Consider the following 24,739-nt stretch of genomic DNA (forward strand, 5'->3'; position numbering starts at 1 on the left):
TTGTTTAGCTCTCATTTGCAGTCCCTATAAGGGTGAGGACAAACCAATTTATTTGGAAATAGGAGTAAAATTCACTTTATTGGGAGCTTTACAATAATATTATGATTTGTAATATATATATATATATTTGTATATATATATATAATTTATTTTAGTGAATTGCAAAATCTTAAGAAATGTGTAATATGTACCTGAGTATATATATTTTTTTGCTTTAATATAAATAAATCTTGAAAAACAGTCCAACAACACCAAGGGTGAAACCTCATGTACAAAGTAAATTTTGTATGATTATAACACATCGATGGATATTCATTTTTGGTCACAAAAGAACCATTCTAGTGAGGGATGTTGATAATGGGGGAGAGGCAGGTGTGTGGACAGGGGCAATAGAAGAAAACTCTGTAACTCCCTCTTAATTTTGTTGTGAACATAAAACTTCTCTAAAAATATATCTGAAAAATATTCTGAGACAATAATTGCATGGCTTTTGGAGAAATGAGAAACATGTTCTTTATATATGGTAGCATAGCGTTATACCAAAATTAGGTAACTAAAATGCCTGGTACTTACAAATGTATGTTTTAATTTCTAAACAAGATGTAAAAAAAACTTTCTCCAGTCCAAAATTGAAATATGGACAAGCCCGGTCACTCTCTGATGATACTGCCAACCTGAAATATGAGAATTATACCTCATTAATCTTACCAATATATACCTTATATACCATAATATTTTGATGAATTAACAATTTATTTCAATTAATAGTTGTATACCTCAATCAGAATATTTCCCATATAATTTACTATGAAAACACTTCAACAATTGTGTTTATATAATTGTTCACATATTGCTGTTTTTCATTGTAAGATTAATTCTTTTAAGGTACAAAATACAAAAGTTCTTAAGAAACTTACGCTTTGGAAGAGAAGGTTGAGTGTTTTGGCCACACAGATGGATTATTATTGCTTTTCTGGGAGACTCCAAGCCATGAAGAAGAAATGAAGAGGCCTAACAAATGCTGTGAGAAAACAAATTTTATTAGACGTCAAATAGAAGCTCTTATATTCATTTGAATTCTGTAGTAACAAAGTTAATTCTTGCCTTATAGAATCTTTCAAATTTTAATGTTACACAGTAGACATGTTACAAAACTACCTTATATGTAGGAGTAAGAGAAAATAACAAAATTACAAAGATAACAATTTCAGGGTTCTGAAAATTGATAAAAGCTCAATAATTCATGAAATATTTACAGTGGAAAAAAACCCCTAGATATTCAAGTAAGAAGCATTTTATTTGTTGCTTAGGATTGTTATTGTCTGGGATTGCTTTGTGGCTCCCCACCTGCCCACCTCAGCTCAATGATCAAGACAAGTGGTAGTTTTTACAGTTTGGAGAAGCTGCAGAAAGCAGTGGTGTTGGTGCCACAGGAGACTTGATGAGCAGTGGGGAAGAGAGTGAGAGAGCCCATTGACTTTTCAGCTCAATGTGATTATTCTGCTTGGTAATGAATGAGAAAAATGTATACTTTTACATTCTTTTCTGCTTGGTAATGAATGAGAAAAATGTATACTTTTACTAGTCTGAGGTTGTGGTTTTGTGTCAAGAACTGTGACCCCCCCCCATAAATATAATTTTGTGTCAATCACTGTGCTCCCCCCCCCCCGTAAATATAATAGGAAGGTATGATGAAGTGTGACTGAAGAGATAACATGAGCTCTCTACACACTCCTGACTGATGGAAAATATGTGCTTGGGGAGAGGAGACCAAAAATTAAAAAGATCCTAGTAGAAAGTAAATGTGAAGAAGATTTAAGAACTGCTATAAAGTTATGAGGACTCTCCACACATGTGTGCGTGTGTGTGCACACACACATTCACATTCACACACACACACACACACACACACACACACACATCACCTGAGAGAGGGTGGAAGTCCTAGTGACTTGTGGCATTTGAACACAGTCTTTAAAAAAAAAAAATAGTGGTTGACATCTAAGCTAAAAAATCACAAGGATCATACCCAGGAAGATAGGTTAAAAAATAAAAATAAACAAGAGGATTATGGAAATACTAAACAAAAATATCAGGAGACCAACTTTAGATAAGTTGGTTTATGCAAGTTGGTTTATGCAAACTTGTAAGTTTATGCAACTTACAAGAAAATAATAAATCTAAGAAAAATGAAATTGAATGTTCACTAAGCTACATTATCAAAAATGTCTTTCAAAAAATTAAAAAATGGGGCAGCTGGGTGGCTTATTCAGTTAAGCAACTCTTTTTTTTTTTTTAAGTTAACATTTCTTTTTTTTTTATTTCTTTTCAGCGTAACCGTATTCATTGTTTTTGCACCACACCCAGTGCTCCATGCAATCCTCCGTGCCCTCTCTAATACCCACCACCTGGTTCCCCCAACCTCCCACCCTCTGCCCCTTCAAACCCCTCAGATTGTTTTTCAGAGTCCATAGTCTCTCATGGTTCACCTCCCCTTCCAATTTTCCTCAACTCCCTTCTCCTCTCCATCTCCCCTTGTCTTCCATGCTATTTGTTATGCTCCACAAATAAGTGAAACCATAGGATAACTGACTCTCTCTGCTTGACTTATTTCAGTCAGCAGTGAGACCCTTCCAGTCTCATCCATGTTGCTACAAAAGTTGGGTATTCATCCTTTCTGATGGAGTCATAATACTCCATAGTGTATATGGACCACATCTTCCTTATCTATTCGTCCATTGAAGAGCATTTTGGTTCTTTCCACAGTTTGGCGACCGTGGCCATTGCTGCTATAAACATTGGGGTACAGATGGCCCTTCTTTTCACTCCATCTGTATCTTTGGGGTAAATACCCAGGAGTGCAATGGCAGGGTCATAGGGAAGCTCTATTTTTAATTTCTTGAGGAGTCTCCGCACTGTTCTCCAAAGAGGCTGCACCAACTTGCATTGCCACCAACAGTGGAAGAGGGTTCTCCTTTCTCCACATCCTCTCCAACACATGGGGTTTCCTGTCTTGCTAATTTCGGCCATTCTAACTGGTGTAAGGTGATATCTCAATTTGAATCTCCCTGATGGCTAGTGATAATGTTCATCATCACTAGCGATTAAGCAACTAACTCTTGATTTTGGCTCAGGTCGTGATCTCAGGGTCCTGGGATCAATCCCCACATCAAGTTCCACGCTTAGCATGGAGTGTGCTGGGGTTTTTCTCTGTCCCTCTCCCTCTGCTCCTCCCCCTATTTGCACTCTCTTTATCTCTCTTGCTCTGTCTCTAAAATAAGATAAATATATCTTTAAAAAGAATTAATACATACAAAGTCCATGAAAATATCTTCCATGCTAAGAGAAAGCATATGCCAACAGAAATTTCTACTGGGATAAGATGTTACATTTATTAGAAAAAAAGTATTTTAGGGGTGCCTGGGTGGCTCAGTTGGTTAACCATTGCCTTCAGCTCAGGTCAGTATCCCAGAGTCCTGTGATTGAGTTCCATATCAGGCTTCCCCTGCTCTACAGGGAGCCTGCTTCTCCTTCTCCTTCTGCCTGCCACTCCCCCTGCTTGTGTTCTCTCTCTTTCTCTCTGTCAAATAAAAAAAATCTTGAAAAAATTATTTTAAAGTGATATTTACAAATATATGTAAATTATAAAGAAACAGTGTTCAAATAATTAAGTGAATATATGATGGCAGCAATATAAGAGTAAAAAGTATCAACAGAATAATAAAAATATATGAATAAACCCCAGAAAATTCTGAGTTTATGAATACATATTTGAAATGAAAAGTTCACTTATTAGCTTTACAGAATATGTGATATGCAGAAGAAAAAGTTGGTGAAATTGAGAAAGGTATAACAGAATTTATAGAATTCATCCTATAGAATGAGAGAAAAAAATTAATAGAGTTCATAGATCTTCAAAAGAGCTTCAGGAAATCCAGCATAGATCTGAGTACAAACTGAGAACCACAGAGACAGAAAAAAAGCAGAACAACAATATTAAGTCAAAATGAACAAAAAACTTATTAAATACCACTTTAAAAATATTTATGGAAACCACAGGCTAGAAAACTAATAGGATGATTACATACAAATCCACATCTCAAGATGTCATAATGATACCACCAAAAATCATTTTCAAACACAAAGTAATGCTCTTGAGGGAACAGGGTGGATTATGAGGTGACTTAAGTCAGTCTGAACATCAGTGAATGGGTGATAATATCCTCCACCTCTAGCAGCCTTAGACCACATCATCTACCACAGAATCCATATCTGCCCTCTGCCACTTCCAGCCGGTGATGGGAGAAGAATTAGGCACAAACAAGTCAGCTGCAAGAGACTGGGAGCAGGGGACAACAGTCGAAAAGGACTGCTGCCAGTCTCTTGCAGCTGACTTGTTTGTGCCTAATTTTTCTCTCGTCGCCGTCTGGAAGCGGCAAGTGGCGCCTGAACAGGGACCAGACCAGACCCGATCTGATCAGAAATAAAACAGGAGAAGAAGCCCCAACGTGAGTTTTGCATGGCCGTGCCTTTTTCCCGCTGGTGGGTTGTGGGCCATTATCGCAGGGTATGGGTAATCTAGAGAGCAGAAATGGTTATCGCCTTTATGTTTATTTATTGAGAAGGCTCCAGAAAGTGGGAGGAGCAAAAGTCAGCGAGGGCCAACTTATGGAGCTTTTAAAGGTAATTAAAGAACATTGCTCCTGGTTCCCTGTATTAGGGACTTTAGATTTACAAACATGGGAAAAAGTAGGTCAAAATTAAAACCTTTGTATACTAAAGGAAAGCAAATTCCAGTTACTATATGGCCTACTTGGACCCTCATTAGCTCCGTTTTGGAGCCTTTACAAACCCCTGATTCAGAGAGCGATAATGAATGTTCAGGAGAAAGTGAAAAAGAGGAACGTGAACATGCCATCCAGGAGGAGAAAGAAACTATTAAGGCCACCAGAAAGGAATATAGAAAGGAGGAAACTCCTCCTCCTCCTCCAATAACAGAACAAAAGGTGCCCATGGCACTGTCGCCATCGGCTCTGCTGTTCTATAAGAAGGCACCATTTAATGAAAAAGATGAAAAGTACATGCTATCGGCTGTTCAGAAAGGCCTCCTTGAAGCACAGTGAGCAGGAGACCTAGATGTCTTACATTTTAATTTCCCAGTTATTATTACAGAACATGTTGTTCCAGGACATGATCCTAACAACCCTAATGGTATATGTCCTAACAACCCTAATGGTATCTATGAGGCCAAGCATGAGCAATTTCCCTTCAAATTATTGAAGAAACTAAAACAGGCAGTACAAAACTATGGGGCTAATTTTTCATTTACAACGGGAATCATTCAAGGCATCGCAGAAGGCAATCGACTTATTCGACGGATTGGTCATTGCTAGCAAGAACAGTTCTATCTCCAAGTGAGTTCTTGCAGTTCAAAACATAGTGGCAAGATCAAGCAGAAATAGCAGCTGCCCATAATAGAGCTTATAACATTCCTATTTCCATAGAACAGATCATGGGTCTTGGACCATGGGCCCAGGTTCAAGAGACCAGTTATTAATGAATGATCAAGCTGTTGAGCAGCTCTGGCATTGCTGTTTGAGAGCATGGGAAAGAATAGAATCTCAGGAAGATAAATGCTCTTCTTTTCAAAAAGTGGTACAGGGTCCAAGAGAGCCCTATACTGATTTTATTGCAAGATTACAGAGGCTGTCAGAAGACAGATAAATAATCTTGAGGCTGAGGATACCATTATGCAACTGTTGGCTTATGAGAATGCTAATTCTGATTGTAAGAAGTTGCTAGCACCCTTTAAAGGCAAGGGAACATTGACAGATTATAATAAGCTATGCCAAGGAGTAGGAACAGAAACCTATAAAGCTGATTTGTTAGCTCAAGAAATGGCTGCTCTGACCACAGGAAAATTTAAAGGACAGTGTTTCAACTGTGGGCAAGCAGGGCATACTAAAGCTCAATGTAGGCAAAGAGGAAAATTCCCTCTGCAAAATGTAAAATAAAACACCTGGTCTCTGTATGTAATGTAAAAAGGGAAACCATTGGGCGAGTCAGTGTCGTTCTAGAGTTGGCAAGGATGGATACCCCTTTCAGGGAAACTTATTTCAGTGCAAGCCCTCAGCCCCGAAAAACAAGGGGGCCAATTCTCCCATAACACCCAGCTTTCAGACAAATGTATCATTTTAAATTTATTACATGCCCCACCTGGTAGTGCTGGATTAGATCTCCCCATCCCCAGAGATGATCTTTTAATGCCTACCAAGCTTCCCGTTAAAATTCTAATTAACATTTATGGCCCTCTATCAAAGGGGACCACTGGGTTACTTTTGGGAAGATAAAGCCTTACTTTAAAGTGAGTGCTAGTTCATACTGGTGTTATTGATTCAGATTATACTGGTGAAATTTCAGTGATGTTAACTACTGTGGCGCCATACCGTTTTCAAAAAGGAGACTGCATTGCTCAGTTGTTGCTTTTACCCTATCTCCGGGGTCAATCTAAAAATAAATAAAGAAACTCCGATGGGTTTGGGTGTACTGGAAAGGGAGGAGCATATTTGACTGAGAAAATGTATCAAGAAGACCGATTTGTCATCTTAAAATACAAGGAAAGAAATTTTCAGGTCTAATTGATACTGGGGCTGATGTGTCTATCATAAGCTCATTACACTGGCCTAAGAAATGGCCTTGTAATTCCTCTTCTGTTACTATTACAGGATTAGGACAGACTGGCAATGTGCATCAAAGCGCCAGTATTCTTTTCTGTGAAGGCCCCGAGGGTCAAAAGGGTTATCTACAGCCATATATTGTAGACTTACCCATTAACATTTGGGGGCGAGACTTACTAAGTCAATGGGAAGCCTCTCTGGTTTTACCTTCCCCTAAGCAGGATTCCCAGATTTTTTACTGAGGGCCACTGCTCCTGAACCCATTAAGTTAAATTGGAAGGATGACAAACCGGTTTGGGTGGAGCAGTGGCCCTTACCACAAGAGAAATTATTTATTTTGCAAGCCTTCGTGGAGGAACAGATAGAAAAAGGACATATTGAAGGATCTCATAGTCCTTGGAATTCGTCAGTTTTTGTTATTAGGAAAAAAATCAGGGAAATGAAGACTTTTAACAGACCTATGTGCAGTTAATTCTACTATCTAACCCATGGGGTCTCTCCAACCTGGATTGCCTTCGACTAATCTAGTCCCACATGAATGATCAATAGTAATCATAGATTTACAGGGTTGCTTTTATACTATACCACTTGCTAAGGAAGACTATTCCCAGTGTAAATTTAAAAGAACCAGCCAAACGATATCAGTGGAAAGTTCTTCCACAAGGAATGCTGAATAGCCCCACTATCTGTCAGGAGTATGACAAAACTTATACAGACAGTTAGAGATCAATTTCCACAAGTTTATCTTATCCATTGTATGGATGATATATTATGTGCAGCCTCTGATAACATGCAATTGCAGGATGCATTTAGAATGCTTCAAATGCAATTTGAGAAATACAAACTAATTATAGCTCCAGAAAAAATACAAGTTACCACACCTTTCTCGTATTTGGGGTTCATTATGGACAGGACGTCATTTAAACCCCAAAAAGTTCAAATCCGTAGAGATAAAATTACAACCTTGAATGATTTGCAAAAGTTATTGGGAAACATTAATTGGATAAGACCTAAAATTGGAATTTCCACATATGCTTTACAGCATCTTTTTGCCTCTTTAAAGGGGGATCCTAATTTAAACAGCCCCAGGACCCTATCAAAAGAGGCTTTAAAAGAATTATGGTTTGTTGAAAGCCAGATTCATTCAATGCAAACGGACAGAGTTCAACCTGGAATACTGATAAATCTTCTCATTTTTCATACCCCACATACACCCACTGGATTAATTATCCAGGAAAAATTAATTGTAGAATGGATCTTTCTCCCAAATAATACTGTTAAAACACTCATTATCTATATAGACCATATTGGCAGTATTATTCAATTAGGAAGGAAAAGAACTCGGCAAATACAGGGTTATGATCCACAGGTTATTGTTCTGCCTTTATATAAGGCACAAATTGAAATTGCATTCCAAAATAATTTAAACTGGCAAATTGTTCTTAGTGGCTTTACTGGAGACATTTCTTCTCATTATCCCTCTTTACCTATTGTTTCCTTTTTAGAATTACTTCTAAAATCCAATAACAGATGCCCCTACTTACTCTTCTGATGGCTCTGTTAAAGGTAAAGCTTGTTATTATGGTCCTACTTCGAAAGTCATATCTACTACTGGTCTTTCAGCGCAAAAATCAGAATTAATGGTGGTTATTGCATTGTTTCAAGATATTTCTTCTGCATTTAATCCGCCATCTGATCTGTTATATACAGTGTATGTTTTGCAGCTATTGAAACTGCTACTATTTCTACTTCTGATGTCTCCCTCCATTCATTATTTTATCATTTGCAATCCCTTATTCACCAGTGCTCTGCTCCTTTTTATGCTACTCATATCTGAAGTCACACTGGCCTTCCAGGGCCATTAGCTAGAGGTAATGAAATAGCTGATTCTCTCATTTGCTCAGCTTTTCAGGAAGCCTCCAATTTTCACTGTCTTATGCATGTTAATCAAAAAGGACTTCGGCATAAATTCCCTATTATTAAGGAGCAAGAAATTCTATTGTCCCCTCCTGCCCTTCTTGTGCTGCCATCAATCTGCCTACACAGCCAGCAGGTATCAACCCACGAGGCATAACAGCCAATGAGATATGTCAGATGGATGTTACTCACATCCCTTCATTTGGGAAACAATCTTTTGTTCGTGTCACTATAGACACATACTCCGCTTCATATGGGCTACAGCTCAAACAGGAGAAACTGCTGCACATGTTATCAGACATCTCCACTCTGCTTTTGCAGTCATGGGAATGCTTAAAGCCATAAAAACTGATAATGCACCTGCTTATGTTTCCTATAAGTTACAGTCCTTCTTTAAACTATGAAATATTAAACATTCCACTGGCATCCCATATAATCCTCAAGGTCAAGGAACTGTCAAACGGGCTAATCAAATATTAAAATTACAGCTTCACTCTAACTCCCCATGTCCTCCATGCTGTTATGCTGAAAATAAAAAATAAATTAAAAAAAAAATTACAGCTTCATAAACATAAGAAAATACATGGTTCTCCTCAAGCGGTATTAGCGCAACTTTTATTTACTCTTAATTTTTTGAATCGTGATGATAAAAACACTGCAGCAATAGAAAGACATAAAAATATATGTTTATAAAAAATAAAAAATTTAAAAAAAAGAAAGACATTTTAGTAAACTAAAACAAGATAAAATTTATCCTCCAATCTGGTGGAAAAATATTACTTCTAATCAATGGCTCCCTAGTAACTTAGTTACCTGGGGAAAGGGATATGCATGTGTATTACCCAATGAGGCTGTCGAGCCCATGTGGGTGCCCTCTCGTTTTATAAAGGTTCGTCATGAACAAGAAGTTCAAATTCAAACCGGTCTCACCTATCATCAACTTCGAGAGTCTCACCTTAAAGAACACTCAGGTCACGTTACCTGGGACAGACAGAGCAAAGATTCCAACTTGGGGCCAGATAAAGAAACTGACCAAGAAAGCAGAGGAAGTTCTGGAGAGTGAGCAACATCCTCTCACCCCTAACAACATGGTGGTAACTATTATGGCTCTCATCACGGTAGCCATAAGTCATCCTGGATGTTATGCACTTTACTTATTGGGCTTATATATCCAATCCTCTTCTGCTCCATCCAGTAGAGTGGGGAGAAGATACAATACCAATTTATTTGAATGCTTCAAAATGGGTACCTGGAATTTTGGATCCTAGATTGCCTCTATTGCCCTTAGAGGAGGGAACAAATATTAATCTTACTTTTGGATATCAGAATAGGCCAATATGTATTGGCAATCATTCCAGTTGTCTTGTCCCTGCACACTATTTCAGACAGGAGGGGGTAACCTCGGCCAAAGAAACACAAAGCCGCAGGTCCTACATCCTCTATGGAACCAAACTTCAAAATACACCCAGACACATAGTTCATGTATATTCCTTTTGATAAGGGTGCCAACCAAGTCCATTCAATAGGGAAAGGATGGAATCTTTCATAAATGATGCTGGGAAATTTACTATCCACATGCAAAAGAATGAAGGTGGAGGTTACCATTTACACTATGCACAAAAATTGACTCAAAATGGACTGAAGACTTAATCCTAAGATGTAAAACTATGACATTTCTTAAAGAGATCATGGAGAAAAGTAAACATCATATTAGGCAATGATTTCTTGGGTATATCACCAAAATCATAGACTGCAAAGGAAAAGCTCACTGTAGGCAAATGTAGAACATCAAAACATTTTTGTGCATCAAAGGGCATGACCAAAGCAATGAAAAGACATAATGGGGAAAAATGTTTGCAAATCATACATCAGACAGGGGTTCACATCCAAAATATATAAGGAATCCTACAGGTTAGTAACAAAAACAAAACCAAATAACCCAATTAAAAAATGGGTAAAAGAATTAAATAAGCATTTTGTCCATGAAAATAAAAAGTGAAAAGGCTTATGAAAAGATGCTCAGTATCCCTAATGATCAGATAAATGCAAATAAAAACCACAATGAGATATTTCTTCATACTCCGTAGGATGGAATCTATCAAAGAAAAAGTGTCAGTGAGAAGGTGGAAAAAGAGGACCCTTGTACACTGTTGGAAGTACAAACTGGTCAGCCATTATGAAGAAGAGTATGGAACTTCTTGAAGAAATTAAAATAGGATTACCATATGAATCAGCAATCCCACATGTAGGAAAATATCTAAAAGAATTGGAAGCAAGATCTCAAAAGAGCTCTCTGGGCACCCATGCTCACTGCTGCATTATTCATAAAAGCCAAGTGGTAGAAGCAGGCCACGTGCCCACTGAGGGAGGCAGAAATCAAGAAAACATAGGACACACATAACATAATAATATTCAACCTTAAAAAGGAAGGAAATCCTATCACATGGGTGAAACTGCAGGCTGTTATGCTCAGTGAAATAAGCCAGTCTCCCTCTCTCTCTCTCTTCCTCTCTCTCTCTCTCTCTCACACACACACACACACACACACACACACACACACACACACAATACATGATTCCACTTATATGAAGTATCTAAAGTAGTCAAGCTGAGAGAAACAGAAAGAAGAATGGTGGTTGAGGGTAAAGTACAGAAGGGAAATTATTGTTTAATGAGTAGAGAGTTCCAGTTTGAGAAGGCGAAAGTTCTAGGGATCTCTTGGGCAACAATGTGAATATACTTATCACTCCTAAACTGTGTGCTTAAAGTTGGTGAAAATGTGTGGTATATTTAAATGTAATGTAAGATGTGAGAGAGTGTATGGTTCCCACCATATGACAGCATGGAAAAAAACAAAACTCTGGAGACATTGAAAATCGGTTAATGGTGTTTTGTGGGGAAGGGAGGATGGATAGGTGGAGCACAGAGGATTTAAAGCAACAAAACTATTCTGTATAACTTCACAATGGTTGGTACTTGTCAGTACATATTTCTTCAAACTCATAAACTGCACAATATCAAGAAGATACCTCAAAGTACACTATGGCCTTTGCATGACAATGAGGTGTCAATATATTTTTATTAACTGTATTAAAAGAACCACTCCACTGAGGGATACTGAAAATGAGGAAGTCTACCCACTGTGGGTGTACAGACTCAAAGACAGTAGGAGAATACAAGAAATCTCTGTGCTTTGTCTCTGATTTCCTGTGAACCTAAAACTGCACTAAGAAAACAGCATATTTCTTAACATGAATAACGTGGTAAATTTTACATTATGTGGGTTTTTTTTTTTTTTTGCTACAACTTAAAAAATAAAATAAAAGGCAAATATGCAAAAAGGGTGATCTTGACAACAGGCGGAGAAAACTAATTCTTATATTTAGGAAAATAACACTATGATTAACAGGTGAATTCTCACCCTTAACAACGAGGAATAAGAGACAAGGCAGGTCAAATCAAGAGCTGAAATAGGAAAAGAAGAAGAAACAAAACAACTTCTCTCCCACACAAAACCCCCAAATAAACACACAAAAAGAAAAAGACTTTCAGATATGTATTGTAAATTCAGCAAAACCATCTTTCAAAAAAGAGGGTGCACAGAGGCACCTTGAGTGTGGGTCTCATGATTTTTGGCTCGAATTATGATATCAGGGTCCTGGTATTGAGTTCCATGATAAGCTCCTTGCTCAGTGGGAACTCTGCTTGAGGATTTTTCTCCCTCTCGCTCTGCCCTCCCACATTAACACTCGCTCCCTCTCCTTCTCTCTCAAATAAATAAACAAATCTCTAAAAAGGAATAGAGGGTGCATAAAGACCCCAGGACACAAAACTTAAGAAAATTTCTACTTAGTAGACCTGCTATCCAAAAATATTCTTCAAGTTAAATGCAAATGATGGCAGATGGTAATGCATATACATGAGAAGGAATAGATCAGCAGAAATAGTATGTTGGTAAATTTTAAAATATGTTTATGTATTTCAACTCTTAATTGCCTTAAAGGATAAGATTATTTAAAGCCATCATTATAACAATATATAGTTGGATGTATATCATATACCTTTTTATTTTTAGCATTTGTTAATTTTTTTTTGTGTAAAGTCACCTTAAATGCTTCATTTCAAATCATTAACAAAAAATCATGAACAGAGTGTAGGAAAACACATGCAAGATGGGTGTTCAGAAACCAGTACTAGCTGGCTTCAGTACAACATGGTTGGAAGTACATGTTTTCCAATCTTTCTGAAAGTAGAGTGTTCAATGAAACATTTCCAAATGTTGTAAATATTGTCTATGTTGAAATGGTGTAAATAGAAGAAGCAATTGCCATTATTATACATGGAAAATTTGTTCAGCATTCCCTGATCCAAAAAATAACTTCTCAGGTTTTTCTTATACTTTAAGACACATTTTGCTAATGCATGCATAAAATAAATTGAAATGAAGCATAGATGCTGAAAAACACCATTCAAAGTTATGCTTGATACTGAGATGCTGAGTATCGTTTCTTAGGAAGGAACCTGATGGGGTCCCTCTCACTACTTGGGGTGTGTGCTGCCTCTGTAACAGCAAACCCAGCACTGAACACAATTTTCATTTTTTGCCTTTTTCCCTAAAAACAAAAATCCCCTTCAGATTTCTGTTGCTCGGGAAAAACTGCCACTAACATAGGTCTTTCATAAAAGCAAAGTGACATTACACAAATTTTTGATAAGTTGAGGTATACCTGTAATAATTAGGGTCAGGAAATGGGTTATGTTACTGTTCATTTAATATATCTTATCAGAATTTAGTCAGAATTCATTTGAAGTAGATGGCGACCAGTTAATAACATGTGTGTAAAGAGTCCCATCAGTAAGATGGAGAACTAGAATGTCCCAATGTTTATCTGTCTCACAACAAACAATAAGAATAATTACTAAACAGCTTCAAACTAAATACAACTCAGGAAAATCTCTAAACCAAAAACCAGCAAGAAACCTGATAGAGTTCAAAAGTCCAGGATGACGCCATAGAGAGTAAAGCAAGAATTTTGACTGTATCACCGAACCCTTTAGCTGAGAGTGATTGAGCCCTGCAGGAATCCCCTCAGAGGAAGTCACCACATGGAGAGAAAGAGAGCGGGAGACTCCAGGAAGTTTCACCTTTAGGGACGTCTGTGGCTTTTGCATCAAAAGTGCCCACCAATGCTGATCCTGATTGATGGAACACCCCAGAGGGCCCTACACTGCATCTACCCCAGAGGCTGGAGCTGTTGCTACTGCGAGACCTGCCTTCAGGGACCCTAGTTGTTACTCTTGGGTTTGGGCAGATGCTGCTGCTGCGCTGAGTCCCATCCACTGGGTCCATGTCAAGCGTCTGGGTCTTCACTGTAAAGGTGCTCCTGCTGCTCTGAACCACACCCCTATCCCAGGCTTGGACTCTGAACTGCCATTGCTAATACCAGGTTGCTGCTACTTGGACATTTTCCTTCACCTAGTTTAAGGCAGTTTAAGTGACCCATCATTGCTAGTGCAAGCTCCGACTGTCTTGACCCCATCTTTTAGGTGCCCATAGCAGGGCTCTGAGTCCTTATTACTGATACCATACTGCCGCATCCCAAGACACTCAGTTCTCATTTCACAACCTAAACTACCATCCCAGCTCCATCCCAGCTCCCTCAGTCCTGACACATGGCTATGACTGGCCAGCACTCGGTCAAGGTGTAATCTAACATAATCATTGTGATCATACTGCAATACACAGTGTATCAAATGAACACAATGTATGTCTAAAATACATAGAATGCATTATGTAAGCTATATCTCAATAAAACCAGACATAAGCTATATTTGTGATACCTACACCAACTACCAAAGAAATAGCTTAAGAATATAGCTAAGACATTAATAGAAGAATTAAAATGGAACACTAAAATAATATATATTTAATTCAAAAGATATCACATAATGTGGAAGAAACCAAGAGATTAATACATAATAAATAACAAATGTCAGACTTAAGTCCAACTAACCCAATATTCACATTAATGTAAATTAAATAAATATTCTAATAAAAATATAGAAGTTGTCATCCCAAACAAAAAAGGAAGATCCATCTATATGCTTTCTGTAACAGACACACTTTATAATCAAAGGCACTAATAGGTGTAAGAAAAGATTAGAAAAATATACCCCTGACAAACAGTAACTGTGTATGTGAGCAAAGAGGGCTATCTTAATACCTAAGTAGCTGTTAAAATAAGAAATATTATTAGAAATTAAAAGAAAGATTTCAACATGTTAAGGCTCTCAATATAAGAGGAAGATATCCTTCATCAAGATGGGATTGGGAGGGAGACAAACCATAAGTGACTCTTAATCTCACAAAACAAACTGAGGGTTGCTGGGGGGAGGGGGTTTGGGAGAAGGGGGTGAGATTACGGACATTGGGGAGGGTATGTGCTTTGGTGAGTGCTGTGAAGTGTGTAAACCTGGTGATTCACAGACCTGTACCCCTGGGGATAAAAATATATGTTTATAAAAAATAAAAAATTAAAAAAAAAAGAGGAAGATAAAGCAATGATAAACATAGATTATTCACCTGACAACAGAATCCAAGCCTCAAACACATGAAATAGAAAGTGACAGATTTGGAAGGATAAATAATTCAATGAGCATAGTTGAAGATTTAAAAGCTCTTCTGTCAGTAGTGAGAGAACAGCTAGTCAGAAAATCAGGAACCCTATGGAAGTCTGTTCTGTAAGAACCGGTTTTACATAACTGACATATATAAAAAGGGGTCTAGGTCATAAACAGGGATGGAAATTTTCAAAGTATAGTGTCTGAAGACAAAGGAACATTAGAAGCAACAACAGAAGGAAATATGGGCTATTTTCAAATGTGGAAAAAGATACATTTCTGAAAAATCTCCAGTTCAAGGGTGAAATCTTTGAAAATACCCTTTACTGGATGATACTAACCTAAGAATACATTAAAACCTTATGTAGGATTGAATGTAGTGTTTAGAGACAATTTGTAGCTTTGTCATTTACACTCAAAAGGAAAAAATGTTATAAAATGCCTGGTCTGAAGAGTTCCCTTTCAAGAAAATATAAAGAAAAGAACCAATTAGAACTACAGAGGAAGAAATAATAACATACATTTAGCTGAAAGATGATTGTGAGGTATGTATAGTAGAATAACTCAGGGAAGCCTCGAATGGATCAATACCCAAATATCCAAGGGCATCAGCAATAGGATGGATAAATACTTTGTAGTAGAATCAGGCAATAGATCAGAAATGAGTTTGGACAATTTGGAAACTTCATGCAACTCTATGGATGAATTGCACAAGTTTAGCTTCTCCTGAAAATATCAAAAATAAACTCTGCATACTATATGGTTCCATTTATATAAGTGTCTTTTTTTAAATACAGGTAAGAACTTGAAAGGGACAATTTGCAGTGCTGCTAAAATTAATTTACACATTGCTGGTGATGGTGACACTTGAAAATGCAGCCATCAGGTGGCAAGTGTCCCATGGGCATCCATCTGTAAGTACATTATATCACAATAAAATTACCACAAGAGAATATTATGAAAACGTGCACAACTATTTAAAACGGGATTTTCATAAAATTGAAAAAATCCTAGAAATACAACTTGTGAAGACTGAAACAAAAAGAAATAAAAATATCGAGTGTCTTATAACTTCTAATACATTTTTATCTGTCATTCTGAAAGCTTTCCACACTCAGTGACAGAATATTGAGATGTTTATGAATGAAGAAAATGTAAGGCAATTAAAAACCAAAGACCCCTTGTAGGGTAGAAAAAGAAGCTAGTAGAATATGTGATATGTGCATTTTTTTTGGACTCCTATGGTTTTTTTTAATTTATTTTTTATTTTCAGCATAACAGTATTCATTATTTTTGATGGGAATATTTAAAAAATGAAATTATCTGTCAGTGGCAATAATAAATATATTCAGACAATATATAAAAATAATGGATTATGACATAAGTAGATTTATTAAAGCAATACCATCCTGGATTTACATTTACAATTCCATCAGCTTAGTCTGTCATATTAGCAGAGTAAACAAGGTCAAATAATGTGACATCTGTGGTGCAGAAGGCTACAGATAAAACTAATGTTCATTCTTAATTTTAAAATATCTTTACAAAGATAGAAATAAATATGAAATGATGCAATGATCCAGAATATATATGATAACTCTGAAAAAGAACTATTATAAACCCACTGTTTAAAAAAGAGGTTGTTTTTAAAGTGTGATATTGACATAAAAATACATAATGATATTAATAAAATAGATTATAAAGTGCAAAACTATACCCACATACAAATGGAATGCAGGTTTCAACAACATTGCAGTCATTCAGTGGAGAAAGTAAGTTTTTTCAGCATATGTTGTGAAAACAATGGAGTATCAATATTACTAATAAATATATACTTTATACTATGTACAAAAGTATTAAAAATTGATCATCCTTAAGTGTAAATGATAAAATTTCAAGAAGATGGATGAGAAAAAAGTGCCTGACCTAAAACTGGACAGACATTTCTCAGAACACCAAAAACATGATCCATGAAAGAATAAATTGATGAAGCGTGGCTCATCAGGATAATTTCTACTTTTTGAAGAGAAAAGAAAGACAAGTCATAGACTTGGAGGAAATATTTGTATATCATACATTTAGTAAAAAGCCTTGCTGTCAAGATATAAAAAGAATTCTCAAAATACAGTAACAGAAACTAAAAATATAATAAGCAAAATATTTCAAGAAATGACTTCATCAAAAAATGTGTATGGGTGGCAAATGAGTACAGTGAAAGAAGTCCAACAATATTAGTCTTAGGAAAATTCATATTAAAACATCTGTAGATCAGATGTCCTCTTCCTTCTACTGAATATTGCTAAAACCCCTGGACTTTACATACAGGACAACATACGAAGATTCAGAAAGATGATGAGAAAGCAGATAGACCTGCACACTTCAGACCCAAGGAATGACATGGCAATGAGCTCCCTAGAATTTCTCTTTCTTTTAGATGTCCCAGTCTGGTGCCAGAGAGGCTGACAACTCACAGACCCAAGGGGTACAGGCAACAGCCCTCAAAATGTTTTTTTCTCCCTAGCAAAATAATGGAAGAAATGCATGCTAGAAAGACAGAAAAGTTTTAGACTAGTGCATTATCTCAATCAAATGCTTCAACTGTCCAGGAAAAATACTGCTCAGGAATGCAGGTGAATTATAGCATTCTCTGAAAAAGGAAAACTAAGAAAATGTGTCACCACCAGACTCACTCTGAATGAATTGCTAAAGGGAAATATCTAAACAGAAATTAAACAATGAAAGAAGAAATCTTGGATCATCAGGAAGAAAGGGACAATAAATTAAAGAATAGAACTACCATTAGGGCTAATGGACTTTCCTTCACCTCCTGTGATGGCTAAATTGTTTGATATTTGAAGCAAAATCATCGATTGAAGCAAAATTATAACATCCATGATTCTCAGCATAAGTAGAGAAATATTTAAGACAATTGTAGTATAAATGGGACACAGTAAAGTACATAACAGAAAGTAAGGCTTTACATTTTACTGAGAGTGTTGTGGGTTGTGTAGACTGTGTAGACTGATATATGGGTATACAATTACCCATATAAACATATCTAATACCTATACTACTTATATAAAGTATGTTAGAGCATATATGGATGTATATTTATAACTTTATATGGATGTATAATTAAAACTTTTATAAATTTAAATTTTTAAGTTTTAAGTTTTAAAGATTTTTAAGTTTTAAGATAAAGTTTTAAAGTTTTTATCCACTTGGATCTTCTTAATTAGGTCATGACATAGAAAAGTATAACCTTCACTTTTATCTCATAGCATCGTAAATACATCACTAAAAATAAATTCCAATTGGATCATAAACCTTAAATACAGTTTAAAAAATAAAGAAATAAAGAAAAAGGTAAATCCAGGAAAGTCATGTAGGAAATTATATTCACGAACTTTGACTAACTTCTGAAATCAGTCCAAAGTACTCACTAACACCCAAATGATAAATTGGGTGATGGTAACATTATTTTTTTTTAAATTTAAATTTAATTGGCCAAGGTATAGTACATCATTAGTTTTTTTATTAAAATTCTGATCATAAAAAAACTTCAGTAAGAGTAAAAATGCAAGTCACAGTTATTTTCATCTCATAAACTCAAACAAGTGCTCATATCTAAAAGCATGATGAAAACTAATAAGGGAAAAGAAACACCATTTGGGAGAAATGGGCAAGGAATACACACAGGGATATAATGCTGTATTTCTACATTATTATTTTATTATGACAAAACATTTCTATTCCCTAATTATATTATATACTAAGTCATTATGTATAATAAATTATAAATATAATATATGGAAAAAATAGAAAAGGCTTTTCATAAAATAATTATTCATAGTGCTTTCATACTAAAGAGGAACTAAAATTCTGAGACTAGCTTTTAGAAGGTCCTATTCATATTAGACAGCAGTGAGCATTCATAAACTCTAGACAAATGCAATGGTATAGATGGATTACAAAATCATGTGAGAGTGAAAGGAGACACCCATAAAAATACATACTCCATTATCCCATTGATGTAAGGTCTGAAAATAAACAAAGTTATTTCACATTATTAAAATGGGGAGGGCTGAGGCACCTGGGTGGCTCAGTGGGTTAAGCCTTTGCCCTCAGCTCAGGTCATGATCTCAGGGTCCTGGGATCGAGCCCGGCATCGGGAATCTCTGCTCAGCAGGAAGCCTGCTTTTCTTTCTCTCTCTCTCTGCCTGCCTCTCTGTCTACTTGTGATCTCTCTGTTTGTCAAATAAATAAATAAAAATCTTTTTTAAAATGGGTAGGGCTGATAGAGGCTCTAAACTTCTAATTCATGCTCTGATTTATAATTGCATGGTTCTAACTACTTTGTGAACAAGTTGCACAATCATATGTTTAATTTCCTTGACATGTGATAAAATTAAACAATAAAGTTATTTCAGGAAAAAGAGCATTTATAGAAGCAGGGTTTTCTTTTTTTTTTTAATTTTTTATTTTTTATAAACATATATTTTTATCCCCAGGGGTACAGGTCTGTGAATCACCAGGTTTACACACTTCACAGCACTCACCAAAGCACATACCCTCCCCAATGTCCATAATCCCACCCCCTTCTCCCAAACCCCCTCCCCCCAGCAACCCTCAGTTTGTTTTGTGAGATTAAGAGTCACTTATGGTTTGTCTCCCTCCCAATCCCATCTTGTTTCATTTATTCTTCTCCTACCCACTTAAGCCTCCATGTTGCATCACCAGAAGCAGGGTTTTCTATGAAAAGCAAGAACTGGTAATTGTCAAGTGTACAATAAAAATTTAAAAATATAAATAAAATATCACAGAGTTAAACTATGGAATAGTAACAGACTTTAAATAAGCTAGAAATACATACACGAAGATGGATGAACTCTAAAATATAATATTAATTGATAAGCTTTTAATAAAATTTGGAAACATCTGAAATCTTACCAATTCTTCTTCATCCTCTATGGAGAACAGGGTAGAGTTCTCCAAAGCGCAGGCCGACAAACTCTCACTCCATGATTTTCTTTCGGTGCTAATGTAATAGCAATTGTTGGAATATGTCATCCACTCTTTTGGACAATGACCACAGTAATATGCTGGACAAAAATTATAAGATATTCTCCAAAAAGGTTCAAATATTAAAAAATGCAAATTGACAACTGACATATGTATACACATGTGTATATAACATATCCATGATCCCTCACAAGCCGGCAAAAATAAAACAAAATACACACGTGATACACTCAGAAGAGTGAGGCTTTTGCCCTAATATATGTGCTCATATAGAGCAAATACACACACACACACACACACACACACACACACACACAAAATCTCTAAATGTCTTTTGAGTACTGAATAAAACAACTGTTTTGGAATTGTAGAATGGTTTATCTTTTATCATGCTATAGCAGGAGGAAATTTAAGATAATCAATGACTATGGGTATGATGATTTTGTAATTTTTTAAAGGTTTTATTTATTTATTTTATATATTTTAGTTTTTTAAAAGATTTTATTTATTTGTCAGAGAGAGAGCAAACAGAAGCGGGGCAGTGGCATGAGGAGGAAGAGGCAGGTTCCCCATGAAGCAGGAAGCCTGATGCTGAACTGGATCCCAGGACCCTGAGATATGACCTGAGCAGATGTTAAGGCTGATACTTAACCAGCTGAGCCACCCAGGCATTCCATGGGTATGGTGATTTTAAATAGTATTTCATCATACTGTTTCATAAGTAATAGAAGTAATAATAATAAGTAATAATAAGTAACAATAAGTAATACTTTCCTATAATTATTATTTCTGAGAGTTTATTACATGATTTTCTAATTTGTTTTCCTCAAAAGAATCAATTATCAGGGGTGCCTGAGTGGCTCCGTGGGTTAAGCTCTGTCTTTGGCTCAGGTCATGATATCAGGGTCCTGGGATTAAGCCCACATCAGGCTCTTTGCTCAGCAGGGAGCCTGCCTCCCCCTCTCTGCCTGCCTCTCTGCCTACTTGTGATCTCTGTCTGTCAAATAAATAAATAAAATCTTTAAAAAAAAAAAGAATCAATTACCATCTTTTCCTAACCTAAGATAGAGATAAAATAGAAATTATACTAATAACAGAATTTTGAAAATTTTGTACCTTTCTGGATCCTAGTTTCCAGGGATGTTTTGTTCTGTTTCGGTCCTTCAGTAACTAGAAAAATTAAAGCAATACTCATACAAACTTAATATTAAACTAAATAAAACATAATGATTTGAGTTTCTTGGTTTGAAAGTTGGTATATTGTTTAGAATTAGAAAATTCTATAATAAAATTGATTTTACCAGTAAGTGGTTAATGAAGTAATGAACATGTTGGGGGAAAAAACTCAAAAGCTTAAAGAACCAAAGCTCACCACTTTTTACAGCATTTTGTTCAAACAATCTCAAGAAGTAATTTGTATGTCTCTATAAGTTGCCTCCTATAACTTGCTTTTGAGGTATGAAGTCTGAATATATGTATAATACTCCCTACAATTATTCTATTATTTCTACGTTTGGCAAATTCAGAGTAACCATTCCACACTGAAAGCACACATGCATTAAAATGAGATAAGACAATACCATAGTACTGTGCAATATTTCGAGGTACTGATGATCATTAAAGTGAAAAATTCTCTTTTAGACATTCCAACACTTACTTACCGGGAGTAACCGCTTTTGTGACCATAGTGGACATTAAGATAAGGCAAATGATCCCCAGGACCCCAGCAATGAGCTTCCCTGGATATAAAGGTAAACAGTTGGAAGAGAAATGAAAATAATGAGAAAGGATGGGCAGAAATAATCTTTTAGGAACTGTACATACAAGAGAACCAACAAGATGCGCAGAGAATCATATAAAAACTTTCACTCCAAACCCATTATAATCTTCTCAGAATGTAACATTTCAGTGGCAGTAAATTTATTACCTCAGGAGATGTTGGTAAAGATTACAAATTACAACAAAACTAGAACAAAGTTAGTCTTCAGATATCAATTACAACACTATATTGCAACTTCAAGCTCTGATCTTCAGAAATGAAAAATAGGTGTCATTCCCCACTCATTCTCTGCACTTCTACTGCCCAACTGCACATCATAGTACATATACTACAGTTATACTGTGTGTGTATTACATGTTTTACCTTTGCAATGGGAGTTCTCGCTGTTCCTTTGAGGATTCTGAGAAGCATTTTGAAGATTTGAAGCGTCTTGAAGAGTTAATTCTGCATATGTTATTTCCTGCTCAGTTTCTGAAATAGGACTTTTAGTGCCCTTAGCTTTCACTTGCTGTCTTTTTGAACCCTTAACCTGACTGAGTTCTGCATAGGTAACTCCTTGGTTATTCATCTCTGCAGCTGTGTGGTGTCAGGCACAGGGCTGAATGGGACTGTACTAAAGGACTTGATGAACAGTGTATGTGATGAAAAGATTGCTGAGATAGTCACAGTGGGTGGAGTGTGTGGTGACTGGTAGTACTCATTTGCTGTTGAACAATGTAAAATCTGGTACTAATTTCCTTAGAGCATTTCATGATATAATAAGTTATTTTTACAATGATATTCTATGCTTGACACAATAGTATTAGTTGGAAAAGTGTAAAGCAATAAATTAGTGAAGAGGAAAAGAATTCAGGAATAATATTGTCCTTATTAGTTTAAGGTCAGAATCCCCTAAAACATTTCAACATTATTAGAATAACTGGTTTAAAATTAAAATGCCAAATTAGAAAAAAAAAAGTGCTGCATCAATTTTGGGGGGCAATTTTTATATCAGGTGTTGGTTAAAAATTGGTATTCTGAGATTGGGAATACAAGTTTAGTACATATAGGAATTTCCTGGAGTAAATTACTTTTATTTCAACAATTACATTTCTTTACCTAAAAGGTAATGCAGCCCCATCAAGTGAACTCTTATTTTGAATAATTATGGAGTTCTGAGAAATCATTAAATTTTAAAAGAAAGATTTTATATGTCACATGACACATTAAACTTTTCCAAAACCTGAACCATATTGAAAACAAAACAAAACAAAAAAAACCCATATACATATTTAAAGATTATATTTATTTACTTGAGAGATAGAGAGTGTTTGTGTGAACATAGAAGAGAGGGAGAAGCAGACTCCTTGCAGAGCAGAAAGCCTGACACTGGACTCGCTCCCAGGACCCTGAGATCATGACCTGAGCCAAAGGCAGATGGTTAATCAGTTGACTGAGTCACACAGGTGCCCCCAAACCCGTATTTTTAAAAAGCACTTATTAACCCAGAAGTTGACAGTTGATTTAATGGCAAAGAGTGAAAGCTTAGAATGATAAATAAGAGTGTAGATTGTAGGGCACTTGGGTGGCTCAGTGGGTTAAGTCTCTGCCTTTGGCTGAAGTCATGACCTCAGGGTCCTGGGATCAAGCCCCACGTGGGGGGTGTGTCTCTGCTCAGCAGGGAGCCTTCTTCCCTCTTCTTTCTCTGCCTGCCTCTCTGCCTACTTGTGATCTCTGTCAAATAAGTAAATAAACAAACAAACAAATAAATAAATAATAAATCCTTTAAAAAATTAGTGTAGGTCATTTAAAGAAGAACACTGGTGGCACAAACTTCTAGAAATGTCTACGAATGTCAAAGGCAGTGAGGGTAGCTTTAGTTGTATAACTAATTCCACTATTTGAAATCAATGTAATTTCATAATTCAGTAATTTCAATGTAATTTCATAATTTCAATGTAATTTCATAATTCAGTCAATGAGCTCTGCAGTTAGTAAAAGCTGGAATTACTCCTGGCTCTCAGTCTTACAAAGTATGAGTTTTAAGAAGTTACTTCCTGTCTAGTTATTTAGTTTTTACTAATCTAAAATGGTAATTAAAATACGTAAAACATAGTGCAGATAAAACACTTAGTATTTCATCTGGCTCTTCTAAGCTCTCAAAAATATATCAGTTATTTTCATTATTTTTAACACAATGGCCACTTTATCATTACTGACTCATATCCTTTAGAGCATGTAACATTAGACAGGAGTGTCTTTCAATATCAAATAACTTTTTTTGCCAAGCTTTGACTTGAACATTTGTACCTAAGCTTAAATTAGCATTTTTACAGAAGGTACTTCATCTTCCTTTTTATGAAAAACCAAATTGTCTTAATTTATCAAAGCAAATGTTTGACCATTTGACCATTATGATTTGATTGATTCATTTTAAGAATTTATTTTTAAAGCCCAAGGTAAATATCAAATAATATAGTAACTATACCTATAATTGATCACAAATCCAGACTATTCCTTCTCATCATGCCTATAGGATTTCACTTAAAATTATATTGATTTACAAACACAATTTATGCCTGTGGATATATACTTAATTACTTCTCTACAGGCAAGAATTTGGATATTTTAAGTTCTCCAGTATATTTCAAATTAATTTTTGTTTGTCACCCCGAAATGTTGGAATAAAGGTACCGATGTTCTCTGTGATTTGTGTATTAGTTGTGCCTCAGGTGCCTCCCGT

General features: G+C 36.0%; 1 protein-coding gene across 1 annotated transcript in view; it reads right to left on the reverse strand.

The window, feature by feature from the left end:
- Nucleotides 1-202: 202 nt before the first annotated feature.
- LOC309870230 (NKG2-A/NKG2-B type II integral membrane protein-like) overlaps nt 203-24,739 on the reverse strand; it is a gene marked incomplete at its 5' end in the record, with an annotated part of 77,758 nt that continues 53,221 nt past the window's right edge. The window contains 6 exons of the mRNA XM_082742424.1: nt 203-674; nt 918-1,021; nt 20,166-20,317; nt 21,354-21,407; nt 21,899-21,976; nt 22,381-22,604. Of these exons, the coding sequence (XP_082598550.1) occupies nt 554-674; nt 918-1,021; nt 20,166-20,317; nt 21,354-21,407; nt 21,899-21,976; nt 22,381-22,604 (733 nt within the window). The 3' untranslated portion in view covers nt 203-553. The remainder of the gene's footprint in view (nt 675-917; nt 1,022-20,165; nt 20,318-21,353; nt 21,408-21,898; nt 21,977-22,380; nt 22,605-24,739) is intronic.

The sequence above is a fragment of the Mustela nivalis genome (assembly GCF_964662115.1).
Source record: "Mustela nivalis genome assembly, chromosome: 7".
In the NCBI taxonomy this organism is placed as follows: Eukaryota; Metazoa; Chordata; class Mammalia; order Carnivora; family Mustelidae; genus Mustela; species Mustela nivalis.